Source organism: Chenopodium album, chromosome 1 (assembly GCF_948465745.1).
Source record: "Chenopodium album chromosome 1, dcCheAlbu1.1, whole genome shotgun sequence".
In the NCBI taxonomy this organism is placed as follows: Eukaryota; Viridiplantae; Streptophyta; class Magnoliopsida; order Caryophyllales; family Amaranthaceae; genus Chenopodium; species Chenopodium album.
The window spans coordinates 2424204-2447926 of record NC_137834.1 but is presented as its reverse complement, the minus strand read 5'-3'; the positions used below and the strand labels follow the sequence as shown (position 1 = coordinate 2447926).

Genomic DNA, 23723 nt, shown 5'->3' with positions numbered 1-23723 from the left:
ACCTATTAGTTTTAACATGCTCTGTATTACCCTTTTATTAGTGGGCCTTTGGAGGCTATGACTTACTAATTTAAAGCCCCTTCAAAGTCTTGCCATGTATATAGTCCGGTTTTATTAATATAAAACTCACATACAAATTGCAAGTCCAATGGACTATCTATCTATCTGTTGTCAATTGATTTTATAAAGTAGTAATCTTACACCGTGTCAGACTTAATTATATGTGGTTACACTCTCTTCTTTAATGTTGGCGTGATTACCTATATATCGCATACATCCCATGGAGAGGAGAAAAAGGAAGAGGATAAAGTAGGAGGATGGGGGGCACTTGAATGCTAGTTGCATCCTCTAGAACAAAGGAGGAGTTCAAAGATTATGAGTTAGATAGTTAGGGACCAGCTAGCATATATAACAGAACATGAAAACGATACACTAGTACTACTAAAGCCAGAAAACCATAGTCAAAAGAGCATCTGCATACATACATTAACATATATCGGTTGTTTAAGTAGTCGGCGCCCATGTTTGTACCACGTGGTTTTGCTATCAAATGGCCTGCAACTTTGCATGTAACTCTCATTTTTAGTTTTTGTTCTTTCTGAGTTCGATTACTACTGAAGCCGACATCAAACGGTTATTATTACTCCGTATCATTTATCAATATCAATATCTATATCTATATCGACTATGCATGTAGTAAAATTATTTATATATATATATGCTAATACTTTGTATTGTATGTATGTATCATTTGAGTCAATATGGATTATATGGTTTTCAAGGACTTAATGTTGACCATTGTTTTGCATGCTTCTTAGGAATGGAGAGAAGATATGTGAAGGGGATGAAAACTGAAAACTGGCCTTGGAATACTTCACTAAAGTCCGGCTTCATAGTAGTGGTCCTAACTTTATCATGGATGCATTTGCTTCTCATTTTGTTATGCCACGTTAATAAAACTTTACCTTCATATCTATATGACTATATGTAGTAATAACGCAGAGTATATATTAAGGAAAAATTACTAATTACTAATAATAAATTAATGATCCACAATGAAATTCTATAAGTACTAATTGACTTGTTATAGGGGGTTTTGCTCCTCTTTACAAGTGATGTTGTGGTATTAGAGTTGATAGTAGAATTGGTTGTCAGTTTGTCACATTCACTTAAGATCAATGAAGCTCGTAGATTGAAACCTTTTTTTTTAAAGCTTGGTAAACACCAAATAACAAGAACAAGGCATTATATACCGATAATATGTAACTTTTTTTTTTACTTTATTATGATTTACTAGTGTAAGTTGTTATAAGAAATCATTATTTTTAACCAAATACTTTGTAGAAGAAGGATTACGTGCAAGAATTTTTCTATCCCATATTTGCAAACAACCAAGTTAAGCTAAGCCAATATGATTGGTGATCTCTCTCTTCTTCCCACTCCAAATGAGCTAGCCCGTTCACTTTAATTGGACCAAGGGCTTGTATTGATTTACTGAACTGAACTGAACTAAATTGATTGGAGCTGAACTAAACTGAATTATTTATGAGAGAAGAAAATTAGAAACTGAACTGAAATTAAGCTGAAGAAAACATACCATAATTCATGCAAGATTTCGCTTAGATAGAACAATTCCTTTTACCTATCCAAAAATACCTAGAAGACATAGACCATGTAGTGGTTATTTGTCTAAACAGAACTAGTACTAGACTACTAGTAGTGTTTTGTTTAGATGTCAAAGGCCTGAAAGGTAACCATTGACCAAAAGAAGCATATAGGCCCAAATGCTAAAAATATCCCTCCCAAAACCAAGAATCTTACGGAAGGATGAGAAAACCTGCTACTCTGAAGCCTTAATGCCGCCCAGAAAATGAAGTGAAAATAGCAAAACCAACAATTAAACCTGCAAAACTTTCAAATTCAGAAGAAAGGGGAAGAATTGTGATGTGAAGAATCTGAAAATGGCAATGGCTGCTGCAATAGGAATTGGTTTGGGTTACAGTAAACGACCCTTTGCAATTTGTCCTCCTTTCATCTGTTGTGTTGCCAAGGTAAACTAATCTTCCATTTTTGCTTTTTTTCTTTCAATTTTCTCTCTTTTACTTTCATTTGATTCAATTTTGATTTGGGTTTTCTGGGGTTTTGCAGTTTCCTCGCATTACTTTTGTTTCTGCTATTGAATCTCCCAAAGCAGATGATGTTCATCCAACCCTTCCTAAACCTACCCCTAATTCACCAGGTTTTTATTCTGCTTAAATTTGATTTCTTGTTGCTTGATTTCTTGTTGTTGTTGTTGTTGTTGATTGAGTTTTTGGTTTTGAAGGTGTAGTTAATGGAGTTGGTGGTATTCAATGTAAAACTCGAGAGTGGAAGACGTTGAGTTCCAAACAACTTGGCATCACTAATTCCATGATTGATAAACATACTAAATATGTTCTTAAATCCCTCAAGAACAAGGGTTTGTCTTTCTCTTTACTATTTTAAAACTATCATACAATTCCTTTCAATAAATATATTTTGTAGGATCAATTTTCTCTTTGTATACCTGTATGTCTGCAATTTATGACTTATAGTGGCTTTTCTGTTTTCATAAACTTATCTCACAGGATACCAGGTTTACCTTGTTGGAGGGTGCGTGCGCGACCTCATCTTGAAGAGAATTCCCAAGGATTTTGACATCATCACTTCAGCTGAGCTTAAGGAGGTTTGTCTATTGCCAACACAACATTCTCGTCACTCCTTTTCATCTATGTTTGTTCTATTAAGACATTCAAATGGCCCAAGTCTTTGGTGAAGTGGAATGAGGGATGTTATATTGTTATGTTAGGATAGGGCAGTGTTTTGAATTGAACGTTCGTTACTTGGATTAAAGAACACTATTGTGTGATATCGTATGCATTGATAAGATGGTGCAATGGAATGAGGGATGTTTATGTTAGGATAAGGATGTGTTATTGTGTTTTGAATTGAACTTCCTAACTTGGCTATAAGAACACTATACTACTATAAAATGAGTGTTTTATGTTTGGATAAGGAAGCCTATTTGCTCCCCATGGGGAGAAAGCGGCTGAACTCTTGCCAAAGTGATCTTATTTGGTTCTGTGGTCAGTTAGTGGCCTATACATATCCTTAAGTAAGATGTACATGACTATGATGGTCTCTGATTTTACTGTTTCTGTATTACTTTCAGGTTGTTCGAAGCTTTCCTCGGTGTGAAATAGTTGGAAGGCGATTTCCTATTTGTCATGTGCATGTAGCGGATTCTATTATTGAGGTTTGCAATCCTTATTGCGTGAAATTAGAGTGACATCCCTAAATAGAAAGGGGGGGGGGGGGGGGGGGAAAGAAAGAAAAAAAAGAGCAGAGAGTGAGAGTTATGTTTATGTCAGTTTTCTTCAGTTGGCAACTTTTCTCTGTCAACATCTCAGTTTTCCAACTTGAGGCATTTTATTGTCAGAACAGGTGTCAAGCTTTAGCACTGTTGCAAAGAAGCCAAGGAAGAATTCTGATCATCTTTTCAGAAGGCCTCGAGGATGTGACGAGCACGATTATATTCGCTGGAGAAATTGTATTCAGCGAGACTTTACGATTAACGGGTATTTACATGACTTTTGTAAGTCAGATATTTCAGATTGCATGTTCTGGCTTAACTAATCTGGTTGAATTCGAATGATCCTATTATAATCTTACTATTGTCATTTGCCTCTCTCATCAATCCACTCTCCGAAGTTAGTTATTTGTGAAACTTTCCCACCCTATTTTCCTTGGTGATATTTGCAGGCTGATGTTTGATCCTTACTCAAAGCTAGTATATGACTATATCGGTGGAATTGAAGATATTAAAAAATCTAGGGTTTGTTTCTCTCTCGTGTTGCTCTCACCCATTGTGGTTATCAAATGCTTATTTTTTGTGCTCATGTAGGTGCGGACAGTAATCCCGGCATTTTCTTCTTTCACGGAAGATTGTGGTAAGCATAATAATTTTCTCTCATTGTTCTGTCTTTGATATAACTCTCTTGTTGAAAGATTGAAAATCGACCATGTAATTAATAGATTTGGAACTTTATATTTCTATAATCTGGGATACCAATACCATTACATCTTCGTCTGGTACATCATCTTACAGATAAATTCTGATTTTGCAGCTCGAATTTTACGCGCTTTTAGAATTGCAGCACGCTTAGAGTTTAAATTTACTAAAGAGCTCGCACTTTCTTTGAAAGAATTATCTTACTCATTGCTAAGGCTTGACAAGGTATCTATACCTTTACTTCTTTTTATGATTTGTCTCTCTTGCTTTTCACACATAGAGTCTCACAGAATGCTGCAGGGAAGGATCCTTATGGAGTTGAATTATATGCTGGCTTATGGGTCTGCTGAAGCTTCTTTAAGGTTACTATGGAAGTATGGCCTTCTAGAGATACTCTTACCTTTACAGGTATGAAATCTTTATGTTTTTCATGTTAGGACAATTGCCTGACTTCTTACTGTGTCCATATTTTATTTCTTATACATAATTGTTACTTTTTGCCTGCAGGCAGCATATTTTGTTTCACAGGGTTTTCGAAGGAGAGACAAAAGGTCTAACTTGCTTCTGGTAAGAGGAAAATTTTGCCTTCTTCTACAATTAAAAAACCTTTCATTCTTTCCCTAGTTTGTGTTTAGTGTTATAAGTGTAATATAAATGCAGCTGAATTGCCTGAATATATGACATTGTCTGCAAAAAAAAAAAAAAAAAAAAAAAAAAAAAAAAAAGCCTTATATTATGCATGTGATTACAAAATATTTGTAGCCGCTTTGAGGGGCAGCTGCTAAGTTTACTGTAATGTTTATGTACCTGATTAAAATTAGCTCCCAGGTTCCTCTTTCTTACATTGGCTTCTGGATCACTATGATCATTTTGTAGTACGTTCAATGTCGCCTGCAATTTATCATTCATGGTCGTGGGCAACATATTGATTGACTGCCCTCCAAATAGTATCTGCTGTATGAAGAAGCTGAATCTATTGTGAGAAGCATGATTCACATCCAACTTAAATGATGTCAAAATTCATAATATTTTGAGAAATATGCCCACTGAAGTTGACCCATTCAATTCTTCCTTGCTTAACTCAAGTAATTCATCCCTTAGCTTTTATGCCAAACCTTGATTGAATTTCTAGTTATATTCCAATGATATTAAATTTTAGTAGCTTGAAGGAGAAGTTAGTTTGTTTGTTAGGTAAATGCTCTCTATAAATAGAGATAGCTAGAGAGAGATAATCATGTTGAATATTTTGATCAGTGATTGATGAAGTTTGGGAGTGTGTCTTTCCTCTCGAAAGATTGGCAAGGCTGTAATTGGTGATTTGCACCTTGGTTAGCACTAATTCAGTCATATCTTTAATTGTTCTTCCTTTATCTTACTTCTTCGTCCCTTATGCTATGTTTGGATAACAAATTAGAAGAGAAATGGAAGGGAGGGAAATAGGAGGAAGGGGAAGGAAGGGAAAGTGGAGGAAATGACGAGCTCCATTTTCCCTCCAAATCTCTCCAATTTTGAAGGGATGGTCTTTATTAAAGGAGGAGGGAAAATGGATCCCTCCCCCTCCCCTTCCCTCCCCCAACATATTATCCAAACAAGGAAGTTTGTCTCCCTCCCTTTCCCTTCCTTTCCTTTCCTTCCATTTTTTGTTATCCAAACATAGCCTTAATCTCTCGTTTCAGTCCTTAATCTCTTTGTTTTGTACTTTTGGTCACTAATAATTCATAGTATTCCACCACTAAGTTTCAGTCATTCTATTCTAGCCAACAATGTGCTACATGCTTATATTGTGTTTAACTTGTCTGCAGTCTTTGTTTTCAAATCTGGATAAACTCCTAGCACCAGATCGTCCATGCCATAGCAGCTTGTGGTAAGAAATTTCACCTGCCTAGATAATTGTAGCTTTGGTTGATTGCTATTGCATGAACCAATCAGTATTTGATGTTGCTGCTTATAGGTTGTTATTATAGCTGAAAATGCTGTATGTTAAAGTATCAGGTGACTTGGATTTGATACTTCTAGTTCCTACTCCCTAGGACCCTTTTTGTTTGCCCCATATTCCTTTTTGGGTATCCTTTTGAGATTGCTCCATTACCCTATTTGGTTAATATTAGGAAAAGTTTGGTGAAAAGTTTGGTGCAGGTCTCATGGTATCACTTTGGTCTCTCTCTCTCTCTCTCTCTCTCTCTCTCTCTCTCTCTCTCTCTCTCTCTCCCTCCCTCCCTCTCTCTCTCTCTCCCTCCCTCCCTCTCTCTCTCTCTCTCTCTCTTGAATACTTTGTTTAGTAGGCTTTTCCTCTGCGTCTTCTCTATGCTTGGTCCTCACACTCACTTTCCCACTTTTTCTCTCCATGTTTTACTCTTCTTGATCACCGTGCCAATTTGGATATTATGGGATGAAGAAAGTCACTTTTGATTACAAAAAATAACCTTGAATTGAACTCAGTTATCCTCCTCCTCAAAATATTAGTCATATTGCACTACCTAGAAATCTAGAATGCCACTCCCCATTAACCTGATGCATCACAAATTTTACAGAATTCATCAGACAAAGGGAGTAGCATTTCACTTGGGATTATATTTAATTGTTTTTGTTTTGATGCAAGTCCCGACTGAATTTTTTACTTTTATGGAGCCCATGATCCTTATGTATATAGGTTTATTAATATTTAATACATCCATCCATCAGACTCGAGCCTTTCGATTTCTAATTGTTTGCATCACATTGCAGGGTATGCTTATTAGCATTTCACAAAGCATTGGCTGACCAACCACGGGATCCTTTGGTTATAGCTGCTTTCTGTCTAGCTGTCCACAATGGTGGCTCTTTATCTGAAGCGATTAACATTGCTAAGAGCATCACTCGACCACATGCTTCAGGTTTCCGTGAATTACTTGAAGACCAAAATCAAAGTATGGGTGATAATTTGGAAAATGAAGTCAAAGATCTTGCTGCTGCTGTTAAAATAGCATTGTGTCAGATGACTGATGAGAATATTGTTTCTCAAGCTATGGCGAAGTATCCACAGGCACCATTTTCAGATTTGGTTAGTTTATTGCTTGATGTAATAAAATCATCACTAAAGTTGTTTGTTGGTTTAAGCTAGATTATACAAGGGTGGATAATTTTTGCTAATCTGCTTTCCTTTCTTAATTTTTACAGGTTTTCATTTCACTGCCACTGCAATTGCGGACAGAGAGGATTATAAGTTGTGTTACAAAGGGAAGGGAAAATGGATTCGCGCCAAAGCATGGGACTAAGATCAACTATGAGTCATTGGCTATTGGGAGTTTGCATGAAGTGCGGTATATGTTGTCAAGAATTATTTTTGATACAATTTATCCTCCATACTCGAACAAAAATGATAAACATGTCAATGGAAATTAGATTTTACATGAAAATTAGATTTTAGGGAGTAGGATATTCTTTATTCAAAGGAAATATTACAAGAATTACTCATGTAGTCTTAGAATCTTACAACATACTTTGTACGAGTATATTATATTATTAAGGTTGCTTAGTTGACCTTGAGCCCATTGTTAAATAGTGCTTGTTGCTTTCCTTTCCTTTTTTTTTTTTTTTTATTTTATTATTATTATTATTACTATTGTTATTATTATTATTTCGGGTCAAAAAGGAGGCTAGCTCCCAATTGACTCAATACTACAATTTGACCATTTGACTCTCGTAACCATACTAATACAAGTGCTAAAAAGGAGATAGGGGGTACAAACATTGTGGACTACATGATAATGCAAATAAGGGAGTTGAGGAGACACATCGCCAGTACTAGCCATCAGTTGTTCCACACTTCATCCCTTGTGTTTTTTGAACCTGTAAAAACAAACCCTCTATTACCTTTTACCTTTCTTGTTCTTCACCCTTGATCTGTTTGGCCTTCCAAACTTCTTTGACGAGGTAGAAAACGTGAAGGTAGAGAGTGGTGGAAAAAAATTGCACCTGGTCGGGTTCAAAATTCATGGGGTCTTCATCATTAGAACCTAAAGATTCCACTTTAGCGATGTCATTGGTAGTTAAAAATCTCGCAGAATACTCAATACAATTAGTGGTTTGTGGAGGCGGATGTACCATGCGCATGGTGCATCCGTTCCAAAAAAAAGCGGAAAGAACATTGTATAGAGACGTAAAGAACATTTAGCTAAAATGAAAAGAACATTTAGTTAAGGTGAAAAGAACATGTTATTGAATTGTAAAGATTCAAGAAATGAACATAACACTATCTCATAAAGAACATCATCTTCAACCTTTGTCACATTGTTCTCAAATTCAACATCTATATCCAGATTCATCAAATTTTAAAAAGGTAAATTAAACAATGAATTTTATGATTACAGAATATTCTAATTGAAATCTAAAGTAACACAATTAAAGAAAAAATAAATACAAAATTTCATTCAAAATTACCTTCGATCTTTGATTAATAAATCCACATATTCACCTTCATTAAAAATCACTTCATTAACAAAACAATGATTAGAAGCACTGCGAAACTCGATCTAAATGCGTAGCCATCGTCTTCTATCACAAGAATTTCTTTTTCTCTATAAATTTTCTATTTCTCTCTCTAACATTTTTATTCCTCTCTCTAAAAATTTCAAACAAGTGAAATTAAATATGAGGAAATATACAAATTTCTAAATTGAGATTGGGAAATAATTACCAAAACTCTTCAATTATGGAACAAATAATTCATTTAAAGATTAAAAGGCTAAATGTTCTTTAAAAAATACTATTATGTTTTTTTTTTTTTTTTTTTGTTGAATAAAAATAATATTCATTACATTATATTATCATGCTCTTTATTAATGTTACGAATGTTCTTTACATATATACAAAGAACATAAAGTTGGATTTTTTTTTAACAAAATAGTTATATGTTCTTTACAAAACAACTATATGTTCATTACAAAACAACCATATGTGATGTTCTTTATAAAATAACTATATGTTCTTTACAAAAAACCATATGTTCTTTACTGAACAATTATATGTTCATTCTGCCTTTTTTAAAGAAGAAGCGGATGCACGGAGCATGGTGCATCCGCCTCCACAATAAAAATTTCATACTCAATCCCCTCCTTGATACTTGAACCTTTATTACTGCTATAGGTTAGGCAAATAGATATATGATCATCTATCTAACTTTTTCACGACAACGGTGCTGATCTTGGGAAGCCCAACAACATGGTTAACCAAGGTGATATCCAGGAATCGCTTGGCCTTATTCTCTTGGCTTTTCCTTGCGCAATTCCTCTTTTCCGACCCATCATTTTATTGGGCATGAGCAAGGTTACGAGAACTTTGAAGTCCTTTGCTTTGTGAGCTTTGGTCTTTTCTTTCACTCGTGGAAAAACTCAAGGTTTTCCCTTGACTGAGATCCTAATAAGATAAAGCGGAAATCTTGAGGGACTAATTAACTCTCAATTTGTTAAAGAAGATATGAGTTCTCCCTGATCATATCCCTTGTCTTTAGCTTTTCTAAAATCTTGAATGTTAAGGGGACTAGTGGTCTTATCATCCCCCCTTAAGGCTCTCTACCATCATCTCACTAGTAGCATCCATGGTGGTTAATTTCGTAACACCACTCTAAGAATCTCTATCAAGCATCCTATTAGATTCTAGATTGACATAAGGCTTGTTGATCTTTCCCCTTTTTGTTGATAATGACATGGCACAAGTCGGAATCCTTAGTACCCTTGCCCTTGAGCTTGCTAGCTTTGGTTCTTAGCCCCTCCACCGTTTCTATCTCACGGAGGATGTCCTGGTTGTTAGGCTTAGCTTTGGCTGCTTTGCCAAGGTCTTCATGAGCCTCTTCAAGTTGATTGAGCTTGATATCGGCTAAAGCTACTCTGTAAAAGGCTTTAGTGTTACTTCCATCAAGCATAATGACAATCGAGCGACAATGCCCCTTGGTTTGTGCATGATCACGAAGTTTTAGGACACAAGCTGCAAGGTTTAACTCAAAGGACATGACAAATGTTTTATAGAAGGACACAATCATCTTCATTTCTCGGCAGTACAAAAACAATAATTTCAACTCTCTATCATACTTAGCCCCAGCATGAACGACTTCACCTTTCTTGAAAATGATGTTGCCCTCCTCATTCAAGGCCTTAACTTGATTTAGGATATTTCGGCGGCAATTATTAGTAGCAAAGTTGACGATACTTTCATCAATATCATCGTTCAAGTGTGTGTGCATAAGGGCGCTAATCAATTTTTGGCAATCCATAACTAACTTCTTAAAAGAAAAAGGAGGTTGACTAAAACTTCTACCAATGAACCTCACAAACAAAAACAAGATGAAAATGGTTCTTGGTATCAAAATCATATTAATCATCAAATAGATGGACGAAACATTAATTTTTCTTCTTAGTATTATTTTAATTTTTTTGAGTTAAAAGAACTCAGAAAACATAACAACTCAAGCTATCATATGAAAGAGGGAAAACTACCACTAGCAAAGGGATTAGAAAGAAACTACCACGTCTACCGCTTAGGGCGGTAAGAAGCAAAGGTCACATCTACATGGGTGGGGAACAGCAAGGCAGTGGTCGGTGTACCACCACCACGAGAAATGCTCGCGAGACAAAGAAGGAAAGACTGGGTGCATCATCGCTAAACTATGATCACCGCAGGACCTTGATGGGGCTTAACTGGGGGTCGTCGCCAATTGAGGAGCAAGCGAAACCACTCTAATTGCCGCGCGGCCTGTCGGATTTCTGCTGGCATAAAAGGTTGGTAATCTTAAAACGGGGGCTGGTATTGGTGGTTTTTGGTATTTCCAAAAAAGCGCGTGGCGCGCGTTCCATCTAGCTTTTGTCCCGGGGGGTAAAACTTGCTATATTGTGCTTGCGCACTTTTTTAGAAAAATATTGTGAACAAGTTCCTTTTTGAATAGTTTTGCTTCGGTGACTTTATCTAAAAGATAGAAAATTATCAAATGAGATGTTATTAATTTGTAATGTGTTTTTTTTTTTGTATATAAAAATTACATAATATTATAATTTCATAGCTAAAGTTTTATAGAGATAAGTACAATTGTACGGGAGACTCGTGAATCAAGTCTTTCTCTCTCTAGCTCTCTCTCCCAAAACCCTACTTTTCTCAAAAATTTCTCCGACCATGAGGATCGCCGGCGGGTGTGCGGCTCACCGCCCATGCCACAACGTCGGCGAGCCTCCGATCTACTTCCTTAGGGTGTTTTTTTTTCTTTTTTCATTTTGGTTTTTTATCCGGTCGTCCTAGCAACTTGCGCTGCTAACCCTTTTCGGCCGCCTCTTTTCCTCGCCGGCCTGCCGCCGTTCTTCTTTTCAGCTTCCCCGCCGTGTCTCTGCTCCACCGCCTTGCCCGTCGTCGCGACGTTTTGTAGGGGAATGGGGAGGGAGATTTATCTCCCTCTGAGTCCCTCGCGTAGGGTCGTTCTCATGTTTCCAGCCGTCGTTGCCGCGGTTCAGGGGTTTGTGGGGTTTGGGCTACTCGGGCGGGTCTCTGCGGTTCGGGCTTTACTGTCCGGCGGTGAGTGGTTTGGGTTGGTGAATCTCGGAGTATTGGTGGTGGTGCTCGGATGGGCTGCGGGGTCGGTTTTTATGGTCACGTTCGTAGTTCTCGTTTTTAAGTTTCCTTTTGTTTTTTCTATTAGTGGTGTGTGCGGTGTTTGGGTCTCTTTTTTCTGTCTTTGTGTGTGTGGTTTATTCGGGTTTGTTATTTTTTCTTTTTATGTGGTGCGTTGGTGTGCTATGGGGATTGCAGATCGGTGTGTCGATCTTCTGGTGCAGGATTTGAGCCGGGTTTTTTGGCTATGGGGCTTTGGTTTGATCTTCTTTTGGTTTGGGCTGAAGGGTTATGCTTCCAAGCTGAAATCCGTGTTTGAATCGGAGATTGTCTTGTCAATGGTAAAGTGTACGACGCCAGTTTTGAATTCAGGTCGAGGAGTACAGGATTCTGAGTCAATGAAGGTTCACGTCAGAAACTACAACTTATTGCCAGACCCCCTTGCAAGAGGCTGCATAGGACAACGTTATATGAGACAAGGGTATTTCAGGAAGTCAATTTGCGCGTGCAATTGTAGTTTATTTTATTTCGAACTTGTAATTGGTTCAATTGTCTTTGTATTGTTCGATTACGATTTCTTATGTAAGTGCCGTATGACTTATTATTAATGAATTTTAATCTCCCCTTCAAAAATAAAAAAGTTTTATAGAGATAAGTAGACGAAAATAAATATTTGAACATTATATAAACCTAAATTAAGATATGTTTAATAAAATTGGTACTAGAGTACATGGTTATTCACTAACTACAATGTTAATCCAAAGTTGTAACTATCACTCCAATGATAAATTTTATGATTGAATATTTCTAGAACTTGTATTTGGAATAAATAAATATTCGTGTTTTATACAAATTAATTAAAACTCCCAAATTTTGCTTGTGAGCCTCCCCTTCAAAGGTGCCAGTTCAGTAAGTTCCTGTATTATATTCTTACCCTTAACAAAAAAAAAAAAAAAACACACACACACACACACAAAATGAAATAGATTAAGTTATATTTACAGTACAATTTTACAAATCCATACAAAACATAAATCCAAACAAATCCCAAGTCTTTATATTTATATTTTGAAATTTGAATGATGTTTATAAATTAATCTCAAACGACTCAAAACTTAAATTCATATAAATCCTAAGTCTTGTTAAAATAAATTTTATAAATAATCATATATGGAGTAAAAGATCAAATCAAATAAAAAAATCGTGAATGTGATAACCTGAGACATTGATCTAACTTAACTAATGCAAATTTAAAATTCAGTTATACGAGTACAAGAAGAAATAGATCAAGTTATAGCTTTAATTAAATCAAAACTAAAATTCCTAATACGTAGTATTATGCAAACATAACCTTAAGTGAAGAATTATTAGTGGCTTTAGTGCCGACTGTCAGTGCTTTATTCAATCAATCCAAAGGCCAGGAAACTACTTTTTGATTCGGATCGCTGACGTGTACGGCTGAGATCCGAAATCAAAGTGTGTGCTAAAAATATTTTGGTTTATTTAAACCTCTTAATTTGCTTTGCTTTGTTTTCCATCGTGAATTAAACATCATCATCAACGTCATCTTCTCTTTTCTCTCTCCTCTTTCGGCTTCAATTCGTGTTCTTGTTTTTGTTCTGGATCTTCAATTCATCATCTCAATAAAATCAACAATTGAATAGATCGTCAAATTCGGCGGTTAAGAGTCGCTTAATTTGAGATTTGATAGGCTTACTGACTTTTAATTTTTCTGTAATTTCGACCGAAAAGATAAAAGAGTTTCTCAAATCTGAAACCCTAATTTTGACGGAAATTTCCAGATCTAACTTAAAAACTACATAATTTTGTTGTATAATATCATAGATCGGGTGAGTTTTTTCGAAATCAGAAACCCTAGATTTGTTAAATTAGGTAGTATAATTTCAAATGGGAAGCGATGTGAAGGTCAAGACTAATGGCGGCGAAGATGGTGAAATCTCAGAAGCAGATTCAAACGCCATTGTTGAGATTAGTAAGGATGAAATTAAGCCATGGAAACAACAATCAATGAGCAAGACAACAACGGCTTCATCGGATTCGACATCGAATAACAAAAACAATAACAACAACAACAACAACAGGTATTGGATGAATAATTTGTACAAGTATTATCCAAGAGGATATGGAGCTTCAGGTCTTCACAATTTAGCGTGGGCGCAAGCTGTACAGAATAAGCCTTTGAATGAAGCTTTGGTAGAATTGGATGATAAAAACAGTAGTAATAAAGTTAGTGATGATACTTCTGCTGCTGCTGATGCAGGGAAGGAGGAGCAGCAGCAGCAGCAGTTAGATAGCAGTGGTAATAATGGAGTTGCTGAAATGGTTGATAGTGAGAAGGAAGAAGGTGAATTGGAAGAAGGCGAGATTGATTTCGATTCCGATGACGAAACTGATAGTAATCATAACAAACTTACTAATAATGCGAATAAAAAAGTTGAAGATGAATTTAGTAGGTTAGGAGGTTTGGAAATGGAGGATGAAGAGTTGGAGAATCAGGTTTCTTCTATTCGTAAAGTTCTTCAGAATGTCACTATTGCTGAAGCCAATAAGTAAGTTTGATATTATCACTTTGCTTTGAAATAATTTATCGGGAGAAACAAATTGATTGTTTGATTGATTGTTGTTTGTGTGTTTGTTGTTTAGATCATTCGATATCGTGTGTGCTCGGTTGAAGGGTTCTTTAGAGAGCTTGAAAGAGTTGGTGTTGCATACCTGGTTTCCTTCCAAAGATGCGCTTATCCAACAAGCTTTTGCTGCTGTTCAGTGTGTTTACTCTGTAAGCCAATGTTCTCTTATTTTCGAAACTTGAGTGTTGAATTCAGTTTTAATACATATGCTCGATTTCGATTTCGTAACTTGAAGTGGTGTAATTCATGATGTTTGTACAATAGGGAAGTTTCTTGTTCAAATGTATGATGTTTGTTATTTTATTTTCTTTCAGGTTTACAGTTCAATGACCCCTACTTTAAAGGATCAGAATAAGGATAGGATGTCAAGGTCTTGTTTTGTTCCCTTCATTGTTTCAGTTACAGATTTTAAGTACTCAGTAGTAAATGAGGCCATTGTTTTGTTTTGTTTTCTCCCTCTTTTGACCAATCAAGTACTTTTTTGCCTACAAATCTTTAATGCAGACTGCTTACTTTTGTTAAGGGCCTCAGTTCTGCTCTTTTTACACCAGAACAGAGGAAAGAGGTTGGTTTACTGCAATGTTTTCTCTCCTTAGACATATGAATTTACTTCCGATTCGTTCTAGTATTGAAATTTGATCGTGTTATGTTTTAATTATTAGTTGGAGGGCATGATTGCCATTGTTACCCCTCCACCACCGGTGGTTTTAGTGAAGCCCAAGTCCAGGGACAGGCAGGAAGAACTGTCAGTTACAGACAAGGCTATCCTCACTGATTCAAATACATTGACCGTGAATACTGGTGACAGCAGTTCCCAGTATTTGAAGAAAGCGGAATTTGAATCTTCTGTTTATCAGCCAGAAAGAAAGAACAGTGACATTCTGTCAGAAGCATTGAGGCAACTTCCTTCGAATGTAAAGGCAAGAAGCAATTATGGACCTCTGCTAAATCTCCATATGGTTCATGATGAAGACAGTCTTCCATCACCCACCAGCAAAACAGAGCCTCCTTTGCCCTTCGTTGAAGCAGCTTTTCCCCGTGTTGTCCACAGTTTGGAGGAATCTCTTGTGCATCCCTATCAAACTGAAGCAGTGAAAGCTGTCTCAAGCTACCAACAAAGGTATGTTCGGAGTACATTCCAAGCAACTGACACACTTCCTAGCCCAACTCCTTCCGAAGATGGTAATGACGGAGGACCTGATGATTCCAATGAGGAGGTTTCTAGCTCTGCTGCCTATAATAATATTGTTAGTAGGAATACAAATTCCTCTGTAACTCCACAACCAGTTGTTTCTTCTGCTCCTTATACAAGTACTTCAAGTGTCCAAGGGGTGATTAGTGGCACTAGTGCTGGACTTTCTTGTGCTGGATCATCTTCTTTATCGCGGCCCACTGCAAAGAGTCGAGATCCTAGACTTCGGCATATTAATCCCAGTTTTGGCTCATTAGACCTTAGTTTCTGCCCTTCACCCATGGTGTCCAGCCCAGCAGCTAAATTAGAGTCGTTGGGCGAGATAATGAATCCTAAGAAGACTAAGGCACTTGAGGGGCCCCTCTCGGATGGTCCTGTTTCCAAGAGACCAAGAAATGTCCTAGTTACCAAAGAGATGTCCACAAATGTAAATCTAGTAAAAACCTTGCCTGGAAGTACTGGAGTGGAGACTAGTAGTAGTATTCTAGGACCACAATTTGCAAGCAGAGGGCTGTTGGGTCCGGCTGTTGATCCTAGGAAAATAGGAAGTGGTATCGCTTCTTCTGGGATTGCTACTGTTAATTCCAGTGCGACAGTGAATACAACTACTCAGTCTACAAAGAATACCAGTGGCACCTCGTCCTTGGAGTCTCTGTTAAAAGGCATCACAGGGAATTCAGCAGCATGGATAAACATTATGAAGGAGCAGCAAAAATCCAGTGAATCTTTACAAAGTGTATCACACTTTGCGAACTCTAATTCAATACTAGGAACATCTCTCTCGCCTAGCACTTCTCCAACAACTTCGCCTGGGGTGGGGCAGGCAAGTGCAGGATTGCTTCAGGTCCCTTCTCAGATAGCAGTCACGGTGAGACACTGTTCCCTTTGATTATGGGGTTTCCCATTTAAAATAAATAATGTTTTAAGGTGTTTTGTTGCTTCCTTTGCAATTAGCCACTTGAGTTCTCACTTTTGAGGCTTTGAGCTGCTAGTTGTGATCTTGTCTGCATGGAGTTGCTTTGTACATCATTATGATTTAGAATGATAATATGTACCCCATACATTGTTTTATTAGTGGTTTGCTCTATGTTGCTCTTGGCGGCCATCTTATATTATCCAATGTACCAACAAGGCTACTATGTGTAATTTATGCTTGCTTTCTTTGAACTGTTGTTTTGAAGCTTTGTAACTCATGCCTAATTAAAGCAACTGAGGCTAATTGCTAATATTTTGTAAACATGATGTACTTGCAGAGTCCGCAGGATGAATTGACAAAACTTCGCATGAAACCCCGTGACCCTCGTCGTGTCCTGCATGCCAATATGGTCCAAAGGACTGGCAGTTCTATACCAGAGCAGACAAAAGTAAATGGAGTTCAAAATGCAACTACTCAAGGACTCCAAGACCATTTCAATCTCCAAAAGCATGTTAATGGGAAAAGCCTTAGTGCTGCATCTTCTCAGACCCCAGTTTTGCCTGATATTACTAAGCAGTTTACTAAGAATTTGAAAAATATTGCTGACATTATTTCTACCCCACTAACTTCCAGTATTCAGTCTCCACCTGCATTAAGTTCTCCATCTGTGCAAGTTAATTTGGACAGCGAAAGTGTTAGTTCTGGTGGAGTATTAAACACTGGCGACCAGCGTAGTGGGTCTTCATTGAAGCCTGAAGAAGTTTCTACTGGTCCACAATTGCAGAACAATTGGGGAGATGTTGAGCATTATTTTGATGGATATGATGATCAGCAAAAGGCTGCTATACAGCAAGAGAGAACTAGAAGGCTTGACGAGCAGAAGAAAATGTTTGCTTCCCACAAATTGTGCCTTGTGTTGGATCTGGATCATACGCTGCTTAATTCAGCAAAGGTGAGTGTGGTGCTTAAGGCTATTACTTAAGTGCCTCTGTTATTCTAATATTATTGGCGCTCTTGACATTACATAGATAATCATCTGGATCTGGTTCCTCACAGTTCTCGGAGGTAGATCCTGTGCATGATGAGATTTTGAGAAAGAAAGAGGAACAAGATCGTGAAAAGCCCCGGCGACATCTCTTTCGCTTTCCACATATGGCGATGTGGACAAAGCTACGGCCTGGTATTTGGAATTTCTTGGAGAAGGTATGTATGTCTGCAACAAAATTAGTTTTCACCCTTTTACTGGCTAGAACTTGATTGCTTAGTGCAGCGTGATTAATTTGAGCACTTTCACTACTTTTCCAGGCTAGTAAGCTTTATGAACTTCACCTATATACCATGGGGAACAAGTTGTATGCTACTGAGATGGCCAAAGTGCTTGATCCAAAGGGAAGTTTGTTTTCTGGGCGAGTTATCTCACGGGGTGATGATGGGGATACTGTTGATGGAGATGAGAGGGTACCCAAGAGCAAGGATTTAGAGGGTGTTTTGGGCATGGAATCTTCTGTTGTTATAATTGATGATTCTGCCAGAGTTTGGCCACATAACAAGCTAAATCTGATAGTTGTCGAAAGGTAAGCGAATACAAGTAGTGTGTAATGTTCTGGAATTTATTTTGTATTTATGTTTGTCTCTTTCTGTGTTTTCACTGCTTTGCATACACCTCATAATCGTATGTCCCACAGGTATACTTATTTTCCGTGTAGTAGGAGGCAATTTGGGCTCCCAGGACCTTCACTTCTTGAGATTGACCATGATGAGAGACCAGAAGAAGGAACGTTGGCATCGTCTTTGGCAGTAAGTCTATTGCAGAAGTTTCTTGGATTTAAGTGTGAAGTTGGTTAATATTTTTTATGTAAAAGAGCTGGGAGGTGAGGGTTCTAGGGAATAGAGAGCATGTGCTTCCTTCTTCATTCCAAATCTTCTAATTTTATTTGAAGGGTTTTTGGATTAATGAAAAGGGGGGAAAATGGGTCACTCCTATTCTCTGTCCTCTCCTCATCCCGTTTACAAATAATAAAAATTTTCACCCTCCCTCTCCTCCCGTTCCCTCCAAATCTGTCATTTAAGCACATAATCAGAAATAAAAATGGTTTAAATTGGATCTTGTGTATTTATTTGTTAAACAGGTCATAGAGAGGATACACCAAAATTTCTTTGCTCACAACTCCCTGGATGATGTGGATGTGAGAAATATCTTGGCTGCTGAGCAGCGAAAGATTCTTGCTGGCTGCCGCATTGTGTTTAGCAGGGTTTTCCCTGTTGGGGAAGTTAAACCTCACTTACACCCACTTTGGCAGACAGCAGAGCAGTTTGGTGCTGTGTGCACCAACCAAATAGATGAACAAGTTACCCATGTAGTGGCCAATTCTCTTGGGACTGACAAGGTATTTTATTTTTTTCACCAATTTACTGTAAATCCTTGATTGTGAGACTGTTAGTTGTGAGACTGTCTGTGATTAATCGTTCTTCATGGCTGTTTGATCAGAAGAATTACCTATTGCCCATAAGGGCATAAATCTATTTCATTTTTAACAGTATGCCTTGGTTTTATTTGATTTGTAACAGGTTAACTGGGCTATATCAACTGGAAAATTTGTTGTGCATCCTGGCTGGTGAGAATTTCTGCCTGTCTAACCCTAGTTTATTTTATGGAGTTTTAATTATTATTCCTAGTAGATCTTTATTCTTTTTTTAATTTGTTCTGATGATTACTATTATTATATTCAACTGCATGACAGGGTGGAAGCTTCTGCATTACTTTACAGAAGGGTAAATGAGCAAGATTTTGCTGTGAAATCGTGAAAGGTTATAGTGTGTCCAGCTCTCTGGTCGAACAGAAACTGTTGAGTGCAGATTGATATTTTTAGGTAGCCTTCCTCAAATTCATGAAAAGCTGATACCAAGAGGAAACTGACCTTATACCATCCTTGCCAGTGATTTTGAAAATGTGGTTTTGATGGCAAGGACCAGCCCTATCTTTTCACCCCTGACTTTTCGCCTGACATTTAGGATGGTTTATCCCTAGTGATGGTTGATCGGGTAATTGATGGCTGGGTGCCCATCAAAAATGGCTGGCTGTGTTTGTTTAAGGGATTGGATTTTACAGCCAAGGTAGTGTAGAATGTAGTAACTGCTGGGACATGTGATAATTGTTGATGCTCGATGACTGGGGATAGAGGAAGTTGGTGGTTGATGCTCTACAGTTTGACATAGAGAGGGGGAGAAGCCGTTTTCTTGGCTGTAGCTTTTTGGTGGGAAATCAGTGTCGTGGGTTAATGAGAGATTGATCGCGGAGGCTAAAATGTTGAATATTGAGGATATGTGGTGGTACCTTTCTTGCAAAGTGAAGGGATAAGCAGGGATGATTTAACTTGATGCGATGTACAGAAAAGCACGATTTTTTACAACTTTGCCTGGGAAACCAAAGGGCAAAGTTGAATGCTGGCCAGATCAATTGCTCTCTTAAATTCCTAAGGCCAAATCATTAATTCGAGTAACTAACTAAAAATGAAAATTTATTTTTTGGGTGGTAACTGGGACATTATCAAAGATTATCTGAATCAAATTTGATGAAAGATATACCATTTAAGGTAAAACTGTAAAAGTAATCTGAACCAGTGGTTGGGCGAATGGTGGGTTGTTTGTCAAATAAGTCTAATCTGCATGTTTGTTGAATTTTTCATTTTTCAAGTAATCTCATAGGAGAAATAGGTTAATTAACAGAAAGTGATATTTTGATTGTTTTGATCTTATATTTTAACTTGGAACCCTTTATTTGATGGATGGTATATATATATTTGTCCCATTAATGGAAATGTAAAAACATGACTACTGATTTACTTAAGAGTGGAACTAACTAAAATTTGGTCCACCGAATATCCAAGCCGTTGACTCTGACATTACAATTTACAAGTTTACAACATTAAGAAATTTATTATGGATTACTATTATTGAACTATTGAACATTCTAAGAAAACCTTTCTAGTTGTATATGCGAACTTGGACTAGTATGTGTCGGCAATAAGCCATCAAGTCTCGCATTTTTCCGGCTTATGCAAGTGACGGCAGTACTGTACTACATAACCTACTTCATTTATGGCTTGGTTTTTACCTTTTGACATGGTAGCAAAATAGATACAGCATACGCCGCCAGCAGAGGTGGGCTGCTAGTGGCCACGCCAATGGGGCAGATTTGATACTTCGCAGAACGGAGAGTGTAAGTGTAACAACGACGCAAAATTCTATTACCATGCCCAGCTGAAGGGTAGTGATAAATGCACATTAGTACATTACATTTTATTAACTGAACGTGTTGAGTGCTTGCTTTATTTCATAGTCTCATTGTTCCCCATCAAATCAAACATTTGGACCACACTTGGTGAGTTGGTGACTGAGTCTGTGACGTCCTTCCTTCACAAAAATGGGAAAAATTGAGATATAATTGACACTAGACATAATTCACTTCTTGAAATACTTAAATTGGGATATGATTAACACTAATGACCTAATTCACTTCTTGGATTACTTTTTAAATGGACATTAAGGCCTTGTAAAAAAAAAAAAAAAAAAAAAAACATATTAAGGTTATGTTCAGTTTAAATGATACTCCCTCCGTCCCTAAATTACATTCCTCTTTCTCTCTATTATGTGAGGAATAAATGCTAGAAAGAGGAATGTAATTTAGGGACGGAGGGAGTACTCCATATCATCTTATTTGGTTTGAATTTTTTATTTATTTAATCTGATTTAAATTCAAATTTGATCAAATTTTAAGCCAAATTGTACACTATGTATCTTATAAGGTATAAAATTATTAAATGATATGTAATAAGATTCGTATAACATGTACTTTCAAATAATTAATACAAAAAAAACTTTCTTTCAAAAAAAATAAAAATAAATAATAAACACAAATAAAAAGATAAAATCTAATTCGATATTGTGAATTAAGTTGATATGAAGTTAAGTTACTTTGAACTAAACGTAGCCTAAATACTCCCTTTGTTCAAAATTAGTTAGCATGTTTTTATTCATGTTTAGTTGTTTACCAATGTGAGATATATATATATATATATATATATATATATATATATATATATATATATATATATATATATATATATATATATATATATATATATAGGGGAGGGATCCGGTGAGAATAGGTTCATATGTGAGAATTCATACTTATATGAGAACTGATTTAAAATTTAGAACATATGAGTAAAAATTTAGAACATGTGAGTAAAAATTTAGAACATGCGAGTTAAAATTTAGAACATGTGACTCAAACTAAAATTCTGAACATATGAGTAATAATTTTGAACATTTGTGTGAGTAATATGTTTAGAACTTCTGATTTAAGAATTAGAACAAGTGATTAAAAATTTATAAAATTTGCTTTATGAAATTTTAAACATATGAGTAAATTTAGAACATCTGATTTAAGATTATGAACATGTGAATAAAAATTTAGAACAAACTGATATAGAATATAGAAAGTGTGAGTAAAGAATTTAGAACATACGTGTAAAAAAATAGAACATATAATTAAAAATCTTAGAACACACGTTTTAAAATTTAGAACATATAAATTAAAATTTTGGAACAAGTTATTTAAAATTTATGACATCAAACTTAACTAATTTATGGTTTAGAACATGTGAATACTAAATTAGAACATTTGATTTAATTTAGAACACCTAAGGAAAAGTTTAGAACATCATATTTAAAATTTAGAACATACGAGTAAAAATTTAGAACATAAAGAGTGTTCTCACATAAGAAAAATTCTCATATAAGAAAAATTCTCACGAGAGCCTTCCCTTATATATATATATTGCTACATATATTATTATTCTTATTAAATATTAATTATTATTATTAAATATTAATTATTATTATAATAATTCAATATTAAGTATTAATTTTAAGTAGAGCAGAGCAGAGCAGAGCAGAGCAGATTGAAGCAGCTCTAAAGAACGGGACCTAATAATAGTTTGACAACATTACTATACATATATGATGAGTTGGTTTCATATAATAAGAAGTTTTCCCTGTATTACAAAGAGATAATTGATGAGATTTAGTACCTTTTAGCAATTAGATAACTATTTGACCACTTAATCAAATATTTTTGGTGTTTGAAAAATAGATGATTGAAAGAGGTAATTTATTTTTTATTTTTTTTGACAAAGGAGAAAGAGGTAATTAGAGTTCAACAAGTTGACTTGAAAAAATTTGTTCAATCCACATTTTTAGAAGACCTATTTGAGCAATTATGGCAATAAGATAATTTGATAATATACAAGCAGATGATTTAAAGAGTTCGTCAAAACAACTAATGTAACCAGTAAAATCAAATTCATCTAACGAGTTAGGGGCTGTTCTCTTACGTTGAAATTCAGTTCAACTTAGTTCAGTTTAGTTCAGCTCGGTTCAGTTCAGTTCAGCTCAGTTCCTAATTTCCTTCTCTTATATAATATGCATTTTAGTTCAGTTCAGTTCAGCTCAGTGCAGTTCAGTTCAGTTCAGCTCAGCTCAGTCAGTTCAGTTCAACTCAATTCAGTTAAGTTCAACTGAGTTCAGTCAATGAGAACATGCCCTTAGTCAAAACATCTAATGTAACTAGTAAGTCAAATCCATTTACTCGTAGAGAGTTAGTCAATCAGTAAGTCAAATCGATATATACAACCATTTATATAAGCTATTCTCTATATCCCTAATTATTGCTCCATTTTTCTTGTCAAAAAAAAAAAAAAAAAAAAAAAAAAAAAAAAAAAAAACGCTCCATTTTGACTATTCATGAATTTTAAGATATGTTCTTAATCATAAATATGTCTAATTATACACACATTAAAATTATAGAAATGAAAATTTAAAAGTAGATATTGTAAAGAACACAACAAGATCGCATCCAATTATATTATTCGGTTATTCCTCACTAAAGATTTGTGAGGATTTTTAACCAAATGTTTTAAACAATGTCCCAAATAATACAATTGGGCAATGAAATGAGTATGGACGGAGTAATTCCTTTATTTACTTTTACCCTTTTTTTTTTAATATTCCAACGATTTCACTTATCTTTTACTTTGTTTGTATAATATTCAAGTTAATTAAATCGTCTAAAAATATGTGTCAATTATTATTATTATTTTTTTTTTGAAGGAAACTATTATCTCAATTTATGTGGATACTTATATAACTAAATAAAGTCAAAATGTTGCGATTAAAGATCAAAAGTGGAAATCTTACCCGTCACTCCATAAGGTCTTAGGGCCTGTTCTGTTTCGTTGAAATTCAGTTCAGTTCAGTTCAGTTCAGCTCAGTTCAGTTCAGTTCAGTTCAGTTCAGTTCAGCTCA

The 23723-nt window shown here is 35.9% G+C and overlaps 3 protein-coding genes across 4 annotated transcripts; 2 read left to right on the top strand and 1 right to left on the bottom strand.

The window, feature by feature from the left end:
* Window positions 1–1727: 1727 nt before the first annotated feature.
* LOC145639922 (uncharacterized) lies at window positions 1728–7555 on the top strand. Of its 2 annotated transcripts, none has more exons than XM_081691248.1 (14): window positions 1728–2051; window positions 2149–2239; window positions 2330–2458; window positions 2607–2704; window positions 3191–3274; window positions 3463–3596; window positions 3781–3853; window positions 3923–3968; window positions 4146–4255; window positions 4331–4438; window positions 4538–4597; window positions 5833–5894; window positions 6755–7070; window positions 7187–7555. In XM_081691248.1, exons 1-14 carry the CDS (start codon window positions 1962–1964, stop codon window positions 7409–7411), a joined length of 1626 nt encoding a protein of 541 aa, XP_081547374.1. In that variant the 5' UTR covers window positions 1728–1961; the 3' UTR covers window positions 7412–7555. The 2 variants fall into 2 exon arrangements, with proteins under 2 accessions (XP_081547374.1, XP_081547371.1); XM_081691245.1 differs by having other exon boundaries at window positions 1729–2051; window positions 2324–2458.
* Window positions 7556–9656: 2101 nt separating this feature from the next.
* On the bottom strand, window positions 9657–10277 carry LOC145583013 (uncharacterized). Its single transcript, XM_081642722.1, has one exon. It carries the CDS (start codon window positions 10275–10277, stop codon window positions 9657–9659), a length of 621 nt encoding a protein of 206 aa, XP_081498848.1.
* Window positions 10278–13149: 2872 nt separating this feature from the next.
* LOC145639914 (RNA polymerase II C-terminal domain phosphatase-like 3) lies at window positions 13150–20110 on the top strand. Its single transcript, XM_081691236.1, has 12 exons — window positions 13150–14169; window positions 14264–14396; window positions 14562–14617; window positions 14752–14812; window positions 14910–16307; window positions 16693–17307; window positions 17412–17558; window positions 17661–17929; window positions 18041–18152; window positions 18485–18742; window positions 18924–18970; window positions 19097–20110. Exons 1-12 carry the CDS (start codon window positions 13508–13510, stop codon window positions 19158–19160), a joined length of 3822 nt encoding a protein of 1273 aa, XP_081547362.1. The 5' UTR covers window positions 13150–13507; the 3' UTR covers window positions 19161–20110.
* The last annotated feature ends 3613 nt before the right edge of the window (window positions 20111–23723 follow it).